Below are 20260 nucleotides of genomic sequence, written 5' to 3' on the forward strand. Positions count from 1 at the left end.
AGTCTAGTCTACCCTTGGTTGGCTTAGAGTAGACTTGGTAGTGTGGGTTAATGGTTGGACTGGATGATCTTAAAGGTCTTTTCCAACCCAAATGATTCTATGATTCTATTCTATGATTCTATTCCCTCTCAGAGGGCTTCTTGTCATTTACACTCTGCTGTATTCCTTGCTCAGCACATTTCTTCTTGCCTACATAGTTTCTTTGCTGCTGACATTTTCAAGGCTGCTGTAACACTTAACAGTATTTCACAAACTCTCACTGTCTGTACGTTTTATTACATCTGATCTGCACCTTGAAGCTAACTGTTTATAGAAACCCCACACGACAAGTTAATACAGAGGCTAAACCAAATTTTTCAAGCTGTGGTTTTAAAGGGCTGAGCCAGCTGAAAGATGAATGGACTTCTCCCTACCCCTAATTGCACCCAGGTTGCTCCAAGCTGCATGCTTTTGTTGCTTACTGCGTGCTAGTCTGGGAGCTTTTTGGATCTCTTCTGGAGCTAGTTCAACTCACTGACAGAAGAAAATCAGCCCCCCAAAAAATATCTGCTTCTTTTCTTTTAGTTCAGTGGGCCAAAACAGACCACAAAGGTGTCCAGCTGGTGCCAGAGCTAGAGCAAAGGAGTGAACAGGAGCAGGGGTGACAAGGAACGTGAAAGGAGGAAGAGCAAGTCCTTTCAGCAGTGGTGACCCAACAGGTCACTTCATCTTCTTGAGGAACTGAAGCCTTAGGGTATTTTTATCCACCTCTTTTTACTCTATCTTTTGAGGTTCATGATTGCTCCTGCCACTACTGTAGTAGGCACACTATCTATCCCCCTGACATCAGTAGGGTAATTAATTAGGCTTAAAAGCAAAGAAATGTATGCTTACCTTTGCAAACAAATAAACAAGATAACGAGCAAAACAGTTTTTGAAAGGATGCTCTCTTTTACTCCATGAGAAGAGTGTGCACTTACAAGAACACGTTCAGTACAAGTTTCCACAGTGCCTTCCACCTCACATAGCAATACTCCTTCTCATGAGAGAAAACTAGTCTGATCTGTCCACACAACAGTTTAACCATCTGTTGAGGTGCCTGGGAGGTCATTCATCAACACCAGAGAGTCATTCTTCATAAATATCTGACCACTACCAAAAGAATTGTGGTTGACCCTTCTTCAAACATTGACCAAATTAAGCAGCTGTCAAAGGACTTCTGTCCACTACGCAATACTGACGGACTTAGGTGAATTTCTTAGCTTTACTCCCTTTTCCCACTTATGTGGTATTTGTTACAAGCTACTGAGAATCAGACCAGGGCTGGACACAAAGAAAAACAAGTAATTATGATTCCATTCCTGTAAATCTTTGTTCATGCAAAAGTTCCTTATTTCCATAAGGAGGCATCTTGATAGTCATATACTACTTTTATGAAGTAGACAGTGCAATAACTTACAAGAACATGGAAAATTTCCATCAGTTACACCCAACAGTGCTGAGTTTCATGCTTTGAAAACAGGGAATAAAAACTATTTCATTTACTAATTTATTTCCTGCTCTCAAAGGTAAATTGGCAGGCGATAATCTTTTCCAATTCAGCTAGGTACTTGACTTCAACCAGATTTGATGTACGTAAACATTTCTGCAGTCTGTAGGGGCACTGAACTACATAAGGAATTAGCCCTCAGAGAAGGCCTCTGAGAAAGTATTCAAGCATATGGAGTCTTCAAAGTCAAATCAATAGAATGCAAGCAATTGCTGGGCATACTTGTTTCTTTAAATCTGTACAAAGTGCAAAGCTCTGAACAATTATGGTACATGGCAGCAATTATGTTCAGATAAAGAGACATTGAACTACAGTTTTAGTTATTTGTACCTTAAAGGGATTTTAAGCCCTAAATTATTACTTATTCCATAGTAATTCAAATAGGCTACAGCAGCATTATGCACTACAAAAAGTCTATGCTACAGCAAAAATTAGTCTCTCTTCCAGATTATTTACAGTCTTACAAGCTCAGCTTTTCAAATCAAGTTAACTTGCCTTTGACCCTTGCAAGATGTAACTGTGGTTGTAAATTTATTCTTGCTGTAACTCTGAAGAATATGAAGGAAGACCCAAGGCTCTACATTGAGCCTGGAAGCTTTAGAAAATGTACCACAGGTCTGGAAAATTACAAGTACAACCGAGTCTTCTCCCATGCTACCTGTAAGGCCTTGACAGTGGAAAAGGAAAGAGAAATTCACAAACTGGCCAAGTCCATGGCCAATTAGATGCATCCAATTTATCTTTCAGACTCTTTAATATTTATGGTCATAAGCATAAAGCATTAGGCACATGTAAGGTGGAAGAACTGCCCCTGGTGCTTAACTGTACAAGTTTAAGAGCCACCTATTGTCTCCTGTGCAGTGTATATACACTTAAATACAAAATAGAACGTGAAACAGTATATAACTGCAAAACTTGGGGGGTGGGGGGGAAGCGGGAAGAAAAAGCACATTTGCGGAAAACCAATCATATACATTTGTGTTGCTTTCCCCTCAGACATATCTCGTTGACTTGCAACAGTGAGAATCTTTCCTTTGAGTTACCCTTTCTCAGGTCAGCTATTATTTTAGCAGTTCTTCACTGGGATTTCTTTTTGTTTGAATATAGGGTCATCCAGGAAAAAGTGGTATCTCTGTAACACATTAAAAACTAAAAAAAAAAACTTCTTACGAAGGCAAAGCTAGAACAACATACAAGTCTGTGACACTGCGAGACTGTGATTGTAAAAGACACTACCATGACAGCAAAGAGAAAGGCCAAGCATTATCACAACCATGAACCATGATGGTTACAGACTGTGCTGTATTACATCAGAGGCAGTAACACAGGCAGCACAACGTCAATGCTGTCCTACATATACAGCTGGCTAGTACTGCTTATTACTGCAGCTAGTACCACTTTTTACTGTCTGCAAAAGAATACTATTTTTTACACAATGATGTTCTGACAAATGCTTTTCTAGCAATAAGATTTTGCAGTGCAGTGGTTGATTCACATCAAAATATTATACAGTAGATAAACAAGGAGGAAAAGCGAGATGAATATTCTCATTAGTACTTGAGAGAAAAGGAGGACTTAAACATATATACATAAACATCACACACAGAGACTTGGTGAAAGCACCAAGATATTTGCCAAGTCTCAGACGCATTATCAAGCCATTATGGTTTACAAAGTCACTGAGCATCTGTGTGTTTAAACTACAATAGTTGTCTAAGTGCACTTGTCAGCCTGCAGGAAACAAGGAAATAACTGAACATCTACTGAACCTTTTGCACATAAGGCAAATAACCTTGTCTGAGAAGTTGATGGAACTAATTAGATGTTTTATTTTCAGAAATGGCTTTGGGGACATTCAGTGTCCCACCTTCCTGATGACTTCAGGATAATACTACTTTTTAAAAGTACCAGTAGGCTCTAACCAGTAAAAGGCTGAGCAAAAGGCCACTATTTAAATACTTAAAGACCCTAGACTCACACAATCTTAAATGGGCCTTTCGCTACACTGGGACCTATGACTTCCAGAGCTTTTTAAATAATGAGTCTGTAGGTTTGGTGTATCATTTGAATGTGTTATGTTAGCAGATATTTCAAATACTGGAACTGCTAATCCTAACATTGCAATGTAGAAGATACTACCAGCAAAATATAAAGGTTATCATTCTGTCAGTCTCTTCTTCAGTGTGAAATGATTAACACTCAAAGAAATTCATGTCATAAGAACGTTCCGGGGTGGCCATAAATATTGATACTGGAGTTATAAATAAACATGAAGAGCGTGACAGAATTTAAGATGCTGTCATGCTCTGACTAACTGCGGCACTAACTAAAGCAGTTAATACTGCCCGTGACACCCACGTGATATCAGAGTTCCAGCTCCACAGCAGTTTATATCTGTCATAAAGGGCCTGAAGAATAGAGCAAATATTGTATCTCAGGATTTATCTCTTTACCTTCAGCTTCACAAACAGAATTTCTGTTTGAAAGATACAGTTGACTCATTACAACATCTCCTCAACCTAAACTATTTAAAATGAAGAAATGCCACTTTTAGGGATGGGTAAAAGACACTCTCCGCAGTAGTCACAGCTTACTTTGCTTGTCCGATTCTGTCCCACTGTATGACAATTCTTTCTAATGCCCTTAAACTCAGCAGCACATCAGACACAATGCTTCCCCCCAACTTATCTTTGCCTTCATACAACAGTGTTTTAGAAGACCTGTTTCCCACACCTATGTAGCTCTCAGGAACAAACAATTAATAAGGCAAGGTTCTCCTTTTTTGACTCATTACAAGTAAGGATATAACATTCCTAGCAGTAGAGCTGGTGTATTTTTTCCTAAAGTAGACCCAGTTGGCTAGGTATGTGCATACATGTGGGAGTTTTCCTGAACACACCAGTCTGTTTAGAGATGGCTTGAATAGAAAGCCTTCATACATTTTAGAAAGATACTTCATCTAATCCAGCAAGAGCAATTTTCAAACGTAAAGGTAATTAGCCTCTTAACAGAAAAACAGTGTGTATAAACCAGGTCAACACAGAAGGAAAAGCCTCTTGGAGACCGTTTAGCCAAGGTAAAATACACCCTTAAGTGTCACTTATGAACCATCACCATCAGTGAATGTTGCTGTTAGGTGATCCCCAAATGGTGAAAGTGACAACAACGATGAGGCTACCACTTAGCCAGACACAGTGAGGATGTCAAGGCTGGATGGGACTCCATCCAGGCCCTAGCAGGACCAGTCCTGAGCATTTTTCACACAGGAGCCCTAGCTGAGACTTTAATAGGAAAATTAAATAGGATAGTCTAAATAGTGATTTGGTATAATTTCAGCTGAAACAGTGTTCCAAACAAATTATGAAGAAGCAGCCTAAAAGCTGCCACAGTACTTTGCTGCAACATAGTGCTCTATTTTTTTCATTTCCTGCTTTAACTGGTTTCCATTGAAACTACTTGCTATATGAAGTTTCCAAATATTAGGATAAGGATTGCAAAATGTATAAACAATTAATTGTAGCCTGAGGCCTTTGTTAAACTTTCTGCAATGCATCTGATGTATTTCAATATGTACAGTGGACCTAATCCAAAGTGTACTTGAGTGAATGGGTATATTTCCATTAGCGTCAACAGACTTTGGAAATCAAGTCTTCTCTCAAACAATAAGTGAGCTGCAAAATTAAAGTGAGCTTTCTCATAAAAATCCAGCCTGAGTGACCTCACCTTAAAATGAGAAGATTCTTCCTGGTCTGTCTTTTTTTTTTTTGTCTTTTTTTTTTTTTCTTCCCCGTTAATCAAGAAGTATGTCTGTTTCTTCTTGGGGAACATTCATTTAAGTAGCATTCTTTAAAAATACATTTCAGTCGATCTTTCAAAACCAACCTCCCCAAAGACACTAGTGGAAATTCTTTGTCACAGCTAAATTATTTGGCATTTTATTGCGATGACAAAATCCTGCTTTAATCCTCTTTAGACATCACTCATTTTTGGAAATGAAAAGCCAAGCCTATTAAAAATATACTTTTTCCTTTCTGAAAAGCACTCAGTCACATACTTGATTCAGTCTCTACTCAAGACTATACCTAAAATCCTTACGATACTAGTGGGATTCTGGATGTGCTTCACCATTATCTTGAATGAGGTTTTTCCCCAGAATGCAAGCCTGACTAGAGGCGTGGGTAACATATTTTGCACCCTATCAAGGTATAAATGTGGATAACAGGCATTACAGACATACTGTCATTTCTAGCATTCACAAATACATTGCAGAGTCACTTTCTTTACTGAGGCCAAATAATACATAGTCATAGCATTACTTTTTTGACTCCTCTATTTTTATGACATTTTGACAGTACCTGTGGGCGGATGGTGTTATTTCCTTTTCCAACATTGTGAACAATCCCAGAGATACAGAGCGGACCAGCAAATCCAAGCAAGTCAGCCAGGATACGGAATGTGCTACTGAGAAGCAAGGGTCTTCCAAAAGCACAGCAGAGAGCACGCCAAATTGATCTGGATCCTTGTGGAGATGACGACCTTTTGTTCTGCTCAGAATTTAAAAAAAAAAAAAAAAATTAGCAAGAATTATGGTATGTATTAACCTCAGGCCTGATAAATTATTGATATTTTTATCCCTTCTTTAATTCATTGACAACCAGTTGCAATCTTTGAGCTAGGAAAGCACAGGAACTACAATTATTATTTCATTTGTTTTTATAGAGTCAGAACAAAGCATTAATTTGTACTCTCCTCCATGTCACAAAGAACCATTATGTTTTTCCTACCCTTAACAGGGATCAAATAAGTGTGGTGTTTGTGGCTTGCTGGAGGAGAAAGAAAAAAAAGAGGGAGGGAACTGACAGGTTTTGTGTTCCTGTGAGCATAGAGACTGGAAACCTACACTCTTTTTAGACAGAATGCAAAAGACTTTTCTTAAAATCCTGAATACACTCAGCTGCCACCAGGGAGTCAAGCAGAATTTGAGCTGAGGTAGTTCCAGCCCTGAAATCTCCTACAGACAAACTGTAACTGAAGTAACATGGAAAAAATAGTCCTCCGAGGCCTCCTTAATATTGACTAATAATGATTCCAGGGTCTTATTAGGAAGAATGATAACAGGGTTCAGTGAATACAATCCATAATTACTTTCCACATCAAAATAAAGGCCATATGGATTTTACATACATTTAACCAGTCATGTATTTGACATGCATGTTTAGGTAAAGAAATTTCATTATTTGTATGAGGTACAACTGAGTATGTGATAAAGCTACGCTAATGGATACTTCATTTGTATCATGTCTGTTTATATAATTTTGTATCATGTTCACAGCATAAAAAGTACGGAAAAACGTAAGCACTGAGTAAGCAGATGGACATAATTCCATGCTTTGCATACCTTCTGGGCTTCAAAGGCTTCATTAAGGCGAATGTAATTGGTCAGAGCTCTCATAGCAATGGGAAGCTTGCCTATAGTTTTCAAATCTATTGGTTTTTTATGGGCAGTCTTGATAAATGTATTCATCCACCAGTATGTTCCTTTGGATAATAGATTCACAAACGGCTGTAGGAATCGAACGCCAAGGTCCTGGAGATCCTCAGGAGGTTTAACTTCTTTAGGAGTTTTGAAGAAAACATACCTCTGAAATTCAGAAAAATACCAGAAGAATTACACTAAACACATAGAAAACAAAAGTCTGCAAAGAAAAGTTCAGAGATAAAGGACATAGCATATAATCAATGAATCAGTCTTGGTTTCTCAAAAGTACTCAAGGAATTTACACATTCAAATTCAACGAATGCAGCAATTAAGTTTCCTCAGTACTGGGGAAAATCAGAGGAATCCAGTCTAGAAATAAAACAGCCTAAGCATTCACTATTGCTTTGTTTATGGGGTAAAAATTTACATATTTGTAGAAAAAACCCCTCACATTTCAAATCGTACAGCCCCAGCCTCTCTCTCTGAGTTCCACACAACCCAACATGGGCCATACTAGCTTAGGCACAGCCCTGAGGCTATCACAGTGATTCATCTTCCATACCATACTGCCTCACATTTAATTAGCTCAGAACACGGAGCTACCTCTGCTGTCCTGAGTGGGTCTGTAAAACCACTGAACTAGAGAGTACATATGGCACTAACAAATGTTTTCATTGGTCTAAATGTGGAAAGAGCAAGGTTAGACTGCTGACCATTTACTGTTGTCAAGATAAAACTTTTTCAGACATCACTCATTTTTGGGAATGAAAAGCCAAGCCTCTTAAAAATACACCCTTCCTTTCTGAAATGAGTACTCAATCACGTATTTCATTCAATCTCTACTCATGACTGTACCTAAATCCTATTAATCTTAGTAGGACTTCTGGATATGCTTCACTGCTATCTTTTCTCCAATCACAGTTGGAGAACTAATTCACAGATCCTAGAAAAAACGGTGATGGGGTTGGGAAAGGCCATCTAGAGGAACAATGGGAACATTGGAAGGAAAGAAGAAAGGACAGTTGGGATTGAAAGTCAAACCAGTTAATCTTCTGTCTTCTGGACGAAGATGGGGGAAGGCAGGAGAAAAAAGGTGAGGCCAATTTCTGCTGTTTCTGCTGCATAGCGGTCTCACCCCTTATTTCTACTTTCCTTGCCCCTCCTCCCCCTCAGCAGCGGCCAGCTCTCCATGCATCCCAATCCCTTCTTTCAGCAGCTACAGCAACAAGCCTGGCTCTCCAAACTCTGCCATAGACATAATACGCAGCAAAAAAATCCATACTGCTGGCTAATTCATTTTATGCATCAATGACATCCTTTAATAATTAAATCCAAACAGAACATAAAAAAAGATTATAATAGTCAGTGACCATTTTTTATTCTTCCTTGTGGCCTATAATTCCACAGTGATTAAATCTTATTTAATTATGCAGTTCTATTACGAGGAGGTTTATGAGCTAGTCTCTCCAATATCACATTTGAATTTCACTTTTCCCACAAGCCAATCCACTGTTTTTCATTTATGACATAAATACTGAACATTCAGCATTGAGGTTTTTATTACTCTTTCTTTCAAAAGGGTTACTGCAAAGTCTGCTTCTAGACAGATTTTTGTCCCAAGTTATCAAATAAACATACAGACCCACAAAATGCCCCAAGAAAATCACAAAAGAGCAAATATCTGATAGATGCAATTCACATTGCCGAATGTGTTACTAGAAAGAGTTCACATACTAATGCAAGGGAAGCAGCAAGAAAATGTACATGGAAAAGTTTCTTTCCCTCCTGAGACTAAGCTTAATCTGTGCACACAGTTAAGTGAGGGACAGGTGAAGGGAAGAACTTTGGCATTTATCTAGCCAGCAGTCTCCAAAGCTATCTCCCAGTTTGGATTATGACTGCAGACACCATAGAAAGGGAAATAAAAATATATACATATAGCTGGGAGGCTAGATAGCAACCCCAGTTGCCCCAATAAATCACTTATTGTGATTGTCTCCTGGAAAATGAGAGATGTTATTTGTGTGTCTAAGATATTCTCTGACAGAGTAGAAAATTCCTTTCACCCAGTCTCTCCTTGCATCAGAAATACTTGTTTCTGATGACTGAAACTGTGAATCATAATAGACATTTTTAAAACAACTTGAACAGATGAAATTCATCTTAATTTAACTACAATGGAGGTTTTTTTTTTTCTTTAAATTATTGATTCATCTGGCCTAATGAAGTTGGGTTAACCTTTGATTCTTAAATATATTTCTATTTCTATGTGGATTTTTCTCTCTCCTTTAGAAATGCATTTCACAGTAAGTACCCAGGAAGAGGAATAAAGAAAAAAGAAAAAAAAAACAAAAAACAACACAACACCAAAACACAGAGGGAGACTTCTATGATACCAACTTACCCTCACCCTGATGACATTTATTTCTACAGCTAGTAGCATTCCATATAGAACAACCAGGAGTCCTGTGAGGCAAAATCGAAGCTGAGAAAATCCAACCCCATTATCACAGAACTTTACAAATTTGATGGTTTTAGTTATGAAAGCTAAAGTCCAGTAGAACAGCAATGCTGTAGGGGGGGGGGAAAAAAAGTTAATCAGCTCCACAGTTGCAAAAATACACAATAGCAGTATTAAATATTCATTCAGAAAGAATGCAACAAGAATATATAAAACCAGAGAATGGCCTTTCTCCTGTCAAAACAGAAGCCTAATTCAATTCCACAAACATGAAAATGTTAAGATATTGTTAGTTCCAAATTCCTTTCCTATTAGATTTAGTGATATTTGGAAAGTTTCACAAAGTGAAGCCTGCCGAAGGAAATTTCCATCTCTTGTAAACATGCGTCCACATGATGAGTTGAAGGGAGGGAGTGCCCCACAAGCGAAGGTGGCTGTGAATGATGCTCTTCGAATTTGGTTAATGCTACAAGACTGCTATGAATTTGGCTTGAAGGAAAATTGATCTCATTCTCCCCGCGGATCTCTGGGATGTATGCAGGAATAGATATTAAAATATTTTCTCCAAACTGCTGCTGCTCTATTGTTCAATGCAAATTCCATAGATGTAATTTATAATGCAGATACACAGGCACATCAAGGAAGGATGTTCTGGCATTTGTAGAGCACAACTTTAACTTTTTAGAGTTCTATTGAACTTCTTGTCTAAAAGTGCTACTGTCAATTATGGATAAATACGCCCTGCAGTAAACTCTGGTGATTTGAAAAGACACTCCATACCATTCACCACACCATAAACCAGCTCCTGTTCCCCATTCTTAAGAGAATACCTTCTGGGGTCATGTTCTTTTACATGAATCTTTCATTGCTGCTATATCTCCCATGGTAAAACAGCTGGAATGTGCTCTAACTGCCAAGGAAAACATGGACATGCTTTCCGAGTGTCTGGCTGCCAACACCAGAGAGTCTTCAACCAAGACATTAGCACCCGCAAGTCTAACTTACAAATATGGATAATCACCAGGAACTTGCACAAATTTCAAAGAATTTGTGGCGTTCCAGCTACCTTGAGGCACCCTAGAAAGCCCTGTGGAGATGTACTGTGGGGCTACCCTTTCCAAGCAAAACTAAACTCAACACGGAGAGTCCGTATGGGATTTGGGGCTGCCAATCCTGCTTCTATGGCAATCAATTTCAAAACTCACCTTTAGATGAGGGCAGTAAATGGAACAGTGCAGGAGTACTGGGCATTAGGACATTTGCCGAGAGAGTCTATCTTCCTCTAAAATGAATAGGCCAGTTTGTAAGAAGAAAGCCCTACAAGGTCAGGTATTTCAGCACTGTATTTCAGTGGCTGATGCAGTTGCAGAGAGGATTTAGGAGACACACTTACAGAATCTCTCTTGTAAAACTATAGCTTTCTTATGTGAGGCTACCTACCATCTTCCCAATTTACACTGCATCGAATCTAATCTCCTCATCTTCCTTCAGACTGTTTCCTACCTCTGAGGCACTATTCCTTCCTGTTTGTGATATGCCTGACTAAAATCTCACTTAATCCAAGAATACATTCCACATTGTTCTATTCCTGACCACCCTTATCTGTTAATCCTTGTGTTTTGTCTCATTCTTCTTACAATGGACTGAGAATGCATCCTTCTTAAAGAGGACTTACACAAACATAGCACACTGACAACCTGCACCAGCAGAGGACACCTGAAAAAACAACCAACCCAACTGGTATCTACGCAGAGCTCTTGGAAGAGGAAATAAGCACTAGCAGAGCCATTCTCTTTTCAGGATTAAATAAGGGTCTATATGACCTTTTTTTTTTTTTTAATTATTATTTTCTTAGAACATCCATTTATCTTTTATCTAAGAAGTATTAGAAAGCGCCAAACGCAACATTCTTAGGTGATAACTGACCTCCCACTGTCATACCTCCTAGAAGCATTTAACTTATTTAGCTTCTCACTTTTGAATACAACAGTATATAATCTAATCTGGTGGATTGTTCACAGGCCCCTCAAGATAAGGCTCCTTGGAAAATACAGTTATGGTTCTTTCTTTTAGACTGTGTTTTTATCATCTGGCTGGTGAATGCATATTGGCTGAGAGTTTCTAGAAATTATCACCAAGAACTTCCACTGGCCTGAACTGCCTAGCAATCAGACCATGGAGGCATGCTTTCATTTATTTGATGGCTTTAGATCTATTCTAGATGGCTGCAGCCTAAAGGACTTTGATTTTTCTTGGGCTGTGTAAGCTACCTCAACCTACAACACCAGGGTGTAGATTCTCACCTGGGGCCAGACCACTGAAAATTAAGCAATGTGGAACTCAAAACTGTGCTACACCTTTATTTGATTAAGCCAAAGATCTGAAAAACCATGCACTTAACTGGATGAGATTTATTAATTAACCTGTGTCTGTTTGGAGAGAAATTTTGTGTACTAAGCAATAAGCATTATATTTATACAGTAACAGGAAGTTCAATTTTCAACAATAAACTAATTCCAAGGGAATTAAGTTCCATGTCAAGTACAAGAAATTTAAAGTAGAAAACTAGATTATTGTCAAGAATGGTAAGGCAGTCCTATAATTACAACTGGTTAAAAAAAAAAAAGACAATTTTCTTAAATAAAAAAATTGATGTGTTCCCATACTACTATCCCTTTCATATTAAAAACTCAAAGTCCTATTGTTATTTGATAATTTTCTCCTACTGTTTAATTTCTGAAGTTTATTTATCTATAAAACAAATAAACAGTAACTTAAACAACAGTGCAATCAGATGCTACCATTCAACTACCTATTTTGATGGTCAAGAAAGCTAGCAGATTTTCCAGTTCAGTATGAAAGCTATGGGCATAAGGCTGAAAGGGAGGATCAGCACAGGAATGTTCAGTCCTTGTCTTGCATACCCCAAGGGAGTGTGCTAATCCCCAGGTCTGTCATGGTATCTGCCTCTTGAAGAACTACAAACTGACTTGGTTTAAGATACAGAGTGTAAAAGATTTTAAAGAAGAAAACATCTCAGAGTTTCACAAGACTGGAAAATTTTATCCTGTTCAGAATTAATGAACAGACCTTTAAGAGTCTTCTGCACTGCATCAGTGAGAGTTTCCCCACTGTATTTAGTAACTTTTGGGTAAGGCTCTGTTAGCCTTTGCTTTACACGCCTACCAGCTCTTTGCAAGTGTAGGCATTGATCCTGCAGCTGAGAGAGATGATACCCTGCAGTTAGGTGGAACTTCACCAATGTTCAGGAGCCGCAGAAGACACCACATCAGGTCATTTACTTTACTCTCTGTGTGTGTAATATTAGATCTCCTCTACAACATTTTATTAAGAACCCTCTTTCGGTTTCCTTTCTCTTACACTCAGCAAGAAGTTTATCACCAACTTCAGCTTTTCGTCATGGTTCCCATTTACCTCATTTGTATTAGGCTCTAAAACAAAGCTGCTTCATGGCCACACTGCACTCTAGTGGGTTGATAGCTGAGCGTAGGTCTAATTTAACTACCCCACCTGGTTACAAAAGACAAAAAAGATCCTCCTTAAAAGAAGGGTACAAGAAGAAAAGCAGTCCTAAATGAGAAGACATAAAGGTTACCAAGCCTGGATAGAAATCTGAAGTTTTTCATGAGGAATTACCTTTTTTTTTTTTTTTTTTTAATTTAACAGGAGTTACAGGCTGCTTCTGCAGAACAGGATGCTTGCTTACCACAACATGCAGTTCAAAATAATCTTTACTATTTAAAAGCTTTCTCAAATCCAGTTATTACTGACTTTTTACCACCTAACAAAAACTAGAACAGAACTTTGATACACAGAGCTACAATGACACAAGACAAACCTTAGCAGGATCTATTAATACAGAAAACCAGCTCAAAACAAATTTCATGAGCCAGGACCACCAAAGAAAGAACAGCCAGCAGGACAACTAAACATGTAGATATCCACAGTCTGCAACCTACTTAAACAGTAGAGAACACGTCACTAACTGCATGACTGTCAGCAGTAATGGATTTCTATAGCTAGCTACAGTTTATCTACAATCTTGCAGAAAATACATAGTATACTAGGTATTTTTTATATATAGCAATTTCCATTCAAAAGGCCTTAAAGCAGTTTACAAAGGGAGTTTTAGGAACAGGAAGCAAGAACAAGTAGGCAAAATAATATATCCAGGGTCATACTGAAAGTCAGTGATGTCATTCATTTCCCTTGACTCCCTGCATATTTCAATAGACATCACACACACACAAAGATGGAATACTGTGTCCAGTTTTGGGCCTCTCAATACAAGACAGACATTGAGGTGCTGGAGCGTGTCCAGAGAAGGGCAACAAAGCTGGTGAAGGGTCTGGAGCACAGGCCTTATGAGGAGCGGCTGAGGGAACTGGGATTGTATGGCCTAGAGGAGGCTGAGGGGAGACCTTATCGCTCTCTACAACTACCTGAAAGGAGGCTGTAGGGAGGTGGGTGCTCGTCTCTTCTCCCAAGTAGATAACGATAGGAAAAGAGAGGAAATGGGCTCAAGCTGCGCCAGGCAAGATTTAGATTGGATATTAGGAAAAATTTCTTCACGGAAAGGGTGGTCAAGCATTAGAACAGGCTGCCCAGAGAGGTGGTGGAGTCACCATCCCTGGAAGTGTTCAAAAAATGTGTAGACGTGGTACTTGGGGACATGGTTTAGTGGGCATGGTGGTGTTGGGTTGATGGTTGGACCAATGACCTTAGAGGTCCTTTCCAACCTTAATGATTCCTAGTTTTTACTTCCATTATAAATGATCCAGCCACCAAGCAAGGAGGCATGGGGTTGCTACTCTACCCTTAATTGGTTTAGTGGTGGAGTTGGTAATGTTAGGTTAATGGTTGGACTGGATGATCTTAAAGGTCTTTTCCAACCTAAACGATTCTATGGCTTCAATCTTCTATCATGCTTCTATGCAACGTGCTGACAAGCAGGGGGATTTGGACAGCTTTTACAGTTAAGAGTTTGATGTGCTCCTTTTCCCACAAATCCAGTTTTTCCTAGAGAAGCCTTTGACCAATTGGATCCCCAAGAACACCACACAAAATACTATTAGAAGTTAAAAAAATTAAAACCAATGAACTGTTTCAGGAAAACTCAGAACTGAGCCTGGCAATGGCAACCAGCAGATCAGAATAAAGGTGTAGCTTCATCCATACAAGCTAGCACTGAAACTGGAATGACCTGTCACGGAATGAACAGACACACAGCACCACAATCACATTTCCAAGTCTTGTAAGTTGTGAGACGTACCAATTAACAACTTCGGGAAATTGGATGTTTCAATATTATGGTAATAGACAACTGATGTGATGGCCGCCAAGAATGCCATCCCAGCCGGCATGTACAGGTGTAAATGGCGCGATTCTGAAACCCTTAAAAAGAAAAGAATTAACATCTATTAAAATCAAACCCTCTTAGCTATTTAAATGCTTCCCTTTTAATTTATGAATCATATCCTGTACCCAGCCCTGATGTAGGATTACGTTATGGATGTAAAGCTCTCCGATTTTCAATTTGATTTATGCTCCTAAATGACATAGTTGGATTTCCAATTCTTCCCCTGTGCTGAAAATGAAATGCATGTACTCCTATTTCCTGCTGAAATCAATTGGAATATTGTGTAAATTAGGATAAGCAGCTCAGCTCCAAAATGAGAAAATTTAATTTAAGCTAAACTAGTCTGGGAGCTGTCCATCAAAATATGTAGATAAGACCAACTGAGAGCACAGTTTAAGATTTTCTACAGAAACTTTTTGTGGAAATGTTTCATTTTCTTTTTCCAGTTTGGGAGAAGGAACAGCAGCACAGCATGGGAATTACTTACAGCGAGTTCTGTTTTCAGTGACTGCAAGCCAACAAACAAAACCTACAACAGAATCATATACCCTTAAGTTTTGTCCTATAAAGCAAAACTCTCCTGACGCTTTGCTTCAGCTAGCAGCAGAGGGGGTCCTGCCAACTACAGCCCTTTGGAAATTTGGGAATATGGGAACTGCTGGGCACCATTGTTGGTTTGTGCAGAGGTGGGTAGAATCATGTTTTCCCCCCACCCCTTTCCTCCTACTTGCCATCTTCTCCTCCTCCCCTTTCCTTTCTTTCACAAAAGTAAGGGAGTGTCCTGTGCTGTCAAGAGGTACGATTTCCTCTGTCTCCTAACCACATCCAGGAGAAGAGCACCAAGAGGAAGTCTTCAGGACACAAACACTCAGGGAAATTTACACTTTGTCTTCTGAACCTCATGGAAAACAAATTAGCATCCCTGGATTTGTTCTTACTGCAGCAAGAGCTACCTTTGGAGAGACAAAAAGGGCTGCTCTGTCAGGGAGCTGGAGATCATCGCAGGATGTCACACGTCTGAGAGCAGAACATCCCGAATGTCTACCATCTGTAGGAGCTCAGGAGGACCACTTCCTGCACCTGTCCTAGGAAAGGAAAGCCCTCCCCACATGGACATTGTGGTGAACTCTGCAGAGCTGGCTGGAGCCATGCTGACAAGCTGTGGCATAACCACTTAACTCCTCTTGTTGACAATGAGTTGTATGTGTATACAGCAAAATGAGAAAAGATTCTCCAGTCTCTGAATTCCTAGTAATGCCAGGGGTTTTTGTACATCAGGGCTGAATTCGCAGCAAGGAAAAACAAGCAACAGGAACAGATTTCTTCAGACAGCCCAAGCTTCAGTAGGTAACACTGCAGGAGTGGGAAGGGTTTTTTGTATTTATTTCACAGACAGAAGTTGCTGGAATTCCCCTATGTAACAATATCTCCAATAGACTGCGTCTATTGCTGAGGTGCTAAAGCCTTTGGCACCCAACTGCTGTCAAAAGGACTTACCAACATGGTCCATTTTGGTCTTGGAAAGTGGGTGAGTCTCAAAACCACTTTTATTCACTGGAGCACTCGCTAGCCTGAGTGCTTGGGAGGCACGACTGTGGGTTGGCACTCCCCCAGTATAGCTAGGAGCTTTGATTCTCATCAGGTGACACTTATTACTTAACAGCAGCATTCTGAGTCAAGTTAAATAGCAAATAAACATCATGAGAGGGATTGCTAAAGAGCAAAATAAAACAAAAAACTCAAAGCAGGAGATTTTGCTCTGAGCATCCCACACCCTGATAACTCTAAATAGGCATGAGAAAAATTCCTTTTTAAAAAAATTGGCACTGAGAAACATCCCCCTATTTATATATGTTTAAAAGAAGTTATAATAATAATGATTATATCACTTTCTACAGCAGAATACTGCAGTGCCTTTCACACTGGCTGGCAGACAGTTGTTACATAGATGGCTAAACACAGAGGTTTTGTTCTATTTAACGACCAGCTTTAACTTTATAATCCTTGGGTTGAAAATAGCTATGCATATCAGACCTTTCTTCAGAGGAAGATGATCATAGCCATTGTTATACAACATTAGCTTTTTTCATGATAAATCACTCTATCACTTGCTTCACTTGGAATAATTTTTCCCCACAGATTACTGTTTAAAGACATCCTAAGTTGAATAACAGATGATGGATCATGCTCATATAATGTGAGCTGCTCTGCTCGAGGCCACAGATCAGATGTACAGACATCAGAAGAAACTCCATGGGGCATGAGATAAGGCCCAGTAGATCTACTCCTCTTATTAAGATGAACAGAACTCAGTTTGCGAGGGAATGGTATGACCTACCGTGCACATGGGAGCTCTGTCTGAGTAAGGACTGTGGGACTGGGTCTTTGGACATAAAACATATCATGAAAATGTCACCATCTGCTTGAATTGTTAGGATTTATCTATGATTACTCTTTGGAAAGACAGTGTCATTAAGCTGAACTAAAAATGATTAAGGTCAGTTGTGCATGTGTACATAACTTGGCAAGGTCTGTGGAATTTCTGATACAAGGTCGGTAGGTTAATCACCAAGAATACAGGTTACATGTTTATAACCACAAGGAATATGGTCGAGATGAGAATTTAGACAGGGAGAAAATACCTACCCTGAAACCTTTAAAATACTTCATGCTGTCAGGAGAAGGTAGACACACACTTACCCATCAGACACTATGCCCTCTGCAATTTCACACACCAGCACAAACAAGAGGATGAAAGTCAGTATCCAGCGTAAATTGTGCCCAGGAAAATGAAGCCATGTGCTATGATGTATATGTACTTTAGAACTCTGGCTTCCCCATCCTAAACAGGGAAAGGAAATTATGAAGAGCTTTCTTAACAACAAGAGTGACACACAAAGTTCCTGTATACAGAAAAGCATGTATGCAACAAACTAAAGTTGACACAACTGTGTTGTTAAACATACACATATTTGAATATTTTCAGAACTGTGTTCTCATTGCTTCCCTTCATACGGAGCAAACTAAACAACACAGACAGGACACAGCCTTACATTCCTATACTTTAGCAACTTACTATCGAGTAATTATACGCATTAAACATTTTGCAAATATATTAACAGTTTAAATGAACAACAAATGAACGTTTTGACAAATACGCACGAACACTTCAATACACACGTTATTTTTTCTTCACTTCAACGCATTTAATTAAAGAATTTACATCTTACCTCACAATTTTTTTCTTTTTAAGTAACTCATTCTCTTGACCTAGATAAAAACTAGCAATACCGAGAAAAGCCAGATAAACACAGGTTGCCCTAAGCAGTTCTTCAGCTGACCCCGTTTTAACACTTGTGCTATTATTTCGGCACCGGACCTTTTACGCTCAACAGAAGCGAGTGTTAAATCACCCATCTAGAGGGCAGACCAGGCTGAGCAGAACGGTACTCAAAGTAGTAACAGCCGCATGTATTAAACCACCGGGCCACCTAATGGTAACCCCAGTTTTAGGTTATCAAATAGCATCCACTGCAGATATGGCAGGAGTTAGAGCAGCCAGGCAGCCCTCCTAGTAACGAGGAGCGCTGCTCGGCTGCTGCAACTCTTCAGCAATGGCAGGGAAGGTTATTTGATAACGTGAGACTTACTTGCCAGGTTTTCTGGGTTTTAATAGCACATTTATTTTTGCCTCCCGCGCAGGCAAATCCCGCAGCCTCCTCCAGCACCCATCCGGCCCCTGCGCAAAGAGGGGCTCCCCCCCCACCTGGGGAAGCCCCCGACCGAGAGAGCCGGGCAGAGCCGCCCGGGGAGGGGCGGCCGCCGCGGCACCCCCGGGGCTCGCCCCGCGCCCCGGAGGCGCGGCGGGAGCGGGGCGCAGAGGGCGAGGCGAGGCCGGGCGAGCGGCGGGGAAGGTCCGCAGCAAGGCAGGGCAGGGCAGGGCAAGGCAGGGCAGGGCAGGGCAGGGCAGGGCAAGGCAAGGCAGGACAAGGCAAGGCGGGAGCGCGGCACACGCCACGCAGCGGGGAAGGGAAACCCACGGGCACGACAAAGCAGGCGGGGGCGGGGAGGACGCGGACACGGCCCGGCCCGGCACGGCAAGACGGGGCGCGGGCGGCTCGCAGGGCGGCACAGGGCAAGGCAAAGCGCAGGCGGGCAGGGCAAGCGAGCCCCGCGGGCGCTCACCGATGAAGAGGATGGGGAAGGTGATGAAGAGCAGGAAGACGTGCGGCACCACGTTGAGGGCGTCCACGAAGCAGCCGTTGTTGAGCACGCCGTGGTCCACGTTGTAGGCGGTGGAGTTGCCCTCGTCGCCGCAGAAAGCCAGGGCCATGGCGGGACCCTGCGCGCAGCCCGGCGCCGCCTCCGCCTCCGCGCACATCCAGGCGGGGCCGGCGCCGGCTGCGCGGCCGCGGCTCTGCCCGCACCTGGCGACGCCGGCGGCGGCCGCGGCCCCGGCCCGGCCCCGCCCTCGCCCCGCCCCGGCAGGCGGAGGGGCCCCGCCGCCACCCCCCGGCCTCAGCGCCGGAGGGGGCCTGGCGGGGGGGGAGCGCGGCGGGGATGGAGTCCGGGGCGGCGGGGTCCGTGCCTGGCACGGCCGCAGAGCACCGCGAAAGCCCCGTGACAGCCCTCCCGTACCTGAGAGCAGCGTGAAACGGTGTCCCGGATTTCCTGGGGCTCGGTAATTCTGCACTTCATGCCTCGTTAATAAGACAGAACATCCAAAAAAAAAAAAAAAAGGCACTAAATTAGTGATGACAGAGGAACTACGGACTACAAGAAGTATATTTTTTGAACCTTGTCAGCTTTGCGCTTTTTTCTCCACTGTGATGAAGATATTATTAGATTTGATGAAGATATTATTAGATTAAATCCTGTAAACAGCTGTACCCTGTCCTCAAAGGAGACTTCAACATCACATCCTGAACAGCTATTACGCTCATTCTTTACCTTTTTTTACCCCTAAAATGAGTTCAAACCTAACTTCCCCCTCCCGCCCCCCCGAGACTGTTGCAGCCTGTGAGAATCAAGCCATTAATTTGAGTGGATTCCGCATGACTCCCTAAGCAACTTTATGTATACCAAAATAATCTATAAATCAAACTTTTCAAACCTTTTTGTCTTGAGTGGAAGTTAGGCCTAGCTGAGCCAAAGCCAAAAAAACCCTCTAATCAAATACCTCCATGCTGCGGGATAATACTGGATCCAAAGTAAAACGTGGCGTGCATCGGAAGTCTGCACCTGGCTTACACTTCCAAGCACAGGTTGAGTCAAAGCCTGAGATCCAAATATCTCTGGTATGTGGCCATGAAATACTCAACACTAAGATTCATAACCAAATCCTTTACCTCGGAGCTCCTTCCATGCCCAGTCACACTTACCCATTGCTTAGCTGAGCATTTAATACAACTT

The 20260-nt window shown here is 41.2% G+C and overlaps 1 protein-coding gene across 1 annotated transcript in view; it reads right to left on the minus strand.

Moving 5' to 3' along the window:
• ABCC8 (ATP binding cassette subfamily C member 8) overlaps positions 1-19229 on the minus strand; it is an 83564-nt gene extending 64335 nt beyond the window's left edge. The window contains exons 1-6 of the mRNA XM_075711762.1: positions 19034-19229; positions 17549-17690; positions 14762-14883; positions 9412-9578; positions 6927-7169; positions 5884-6072 (exon numbers count right to left, since the gene is read on the minus strand). Coding sequence (XP_075567877.1) covers positions 5884-6072; positions 6927-7169; positions 9412-9578; positions 14762-14883; positions 17549-17690; positions 19034-19229 — 1059 coding nt within the window. The remainder of the gene's footprint in view (positions 1-5883; positions 6073-6926; positions 7170-9411; positions 9579-14761; positions 14884-17548; positions 17691-19033) is intronic.
• Between the last annotated feature and the right edge of the window lie 1031 nt (positions 19230-20260).

Source organism: Pelecanus crispus, chromosome 6, assembly GCF_030463565.1.
Source record: "Pelecanus crispus isolate bPelCri1 chromosome 6, bPelCri1.pri, whole genome shotgun sequence".
NCBI lineage: Eukaryota > Metazoa > Chordata > Aves > Pelecaniformes > Pelecanidae > Pelecanus > Pelecanus crispus.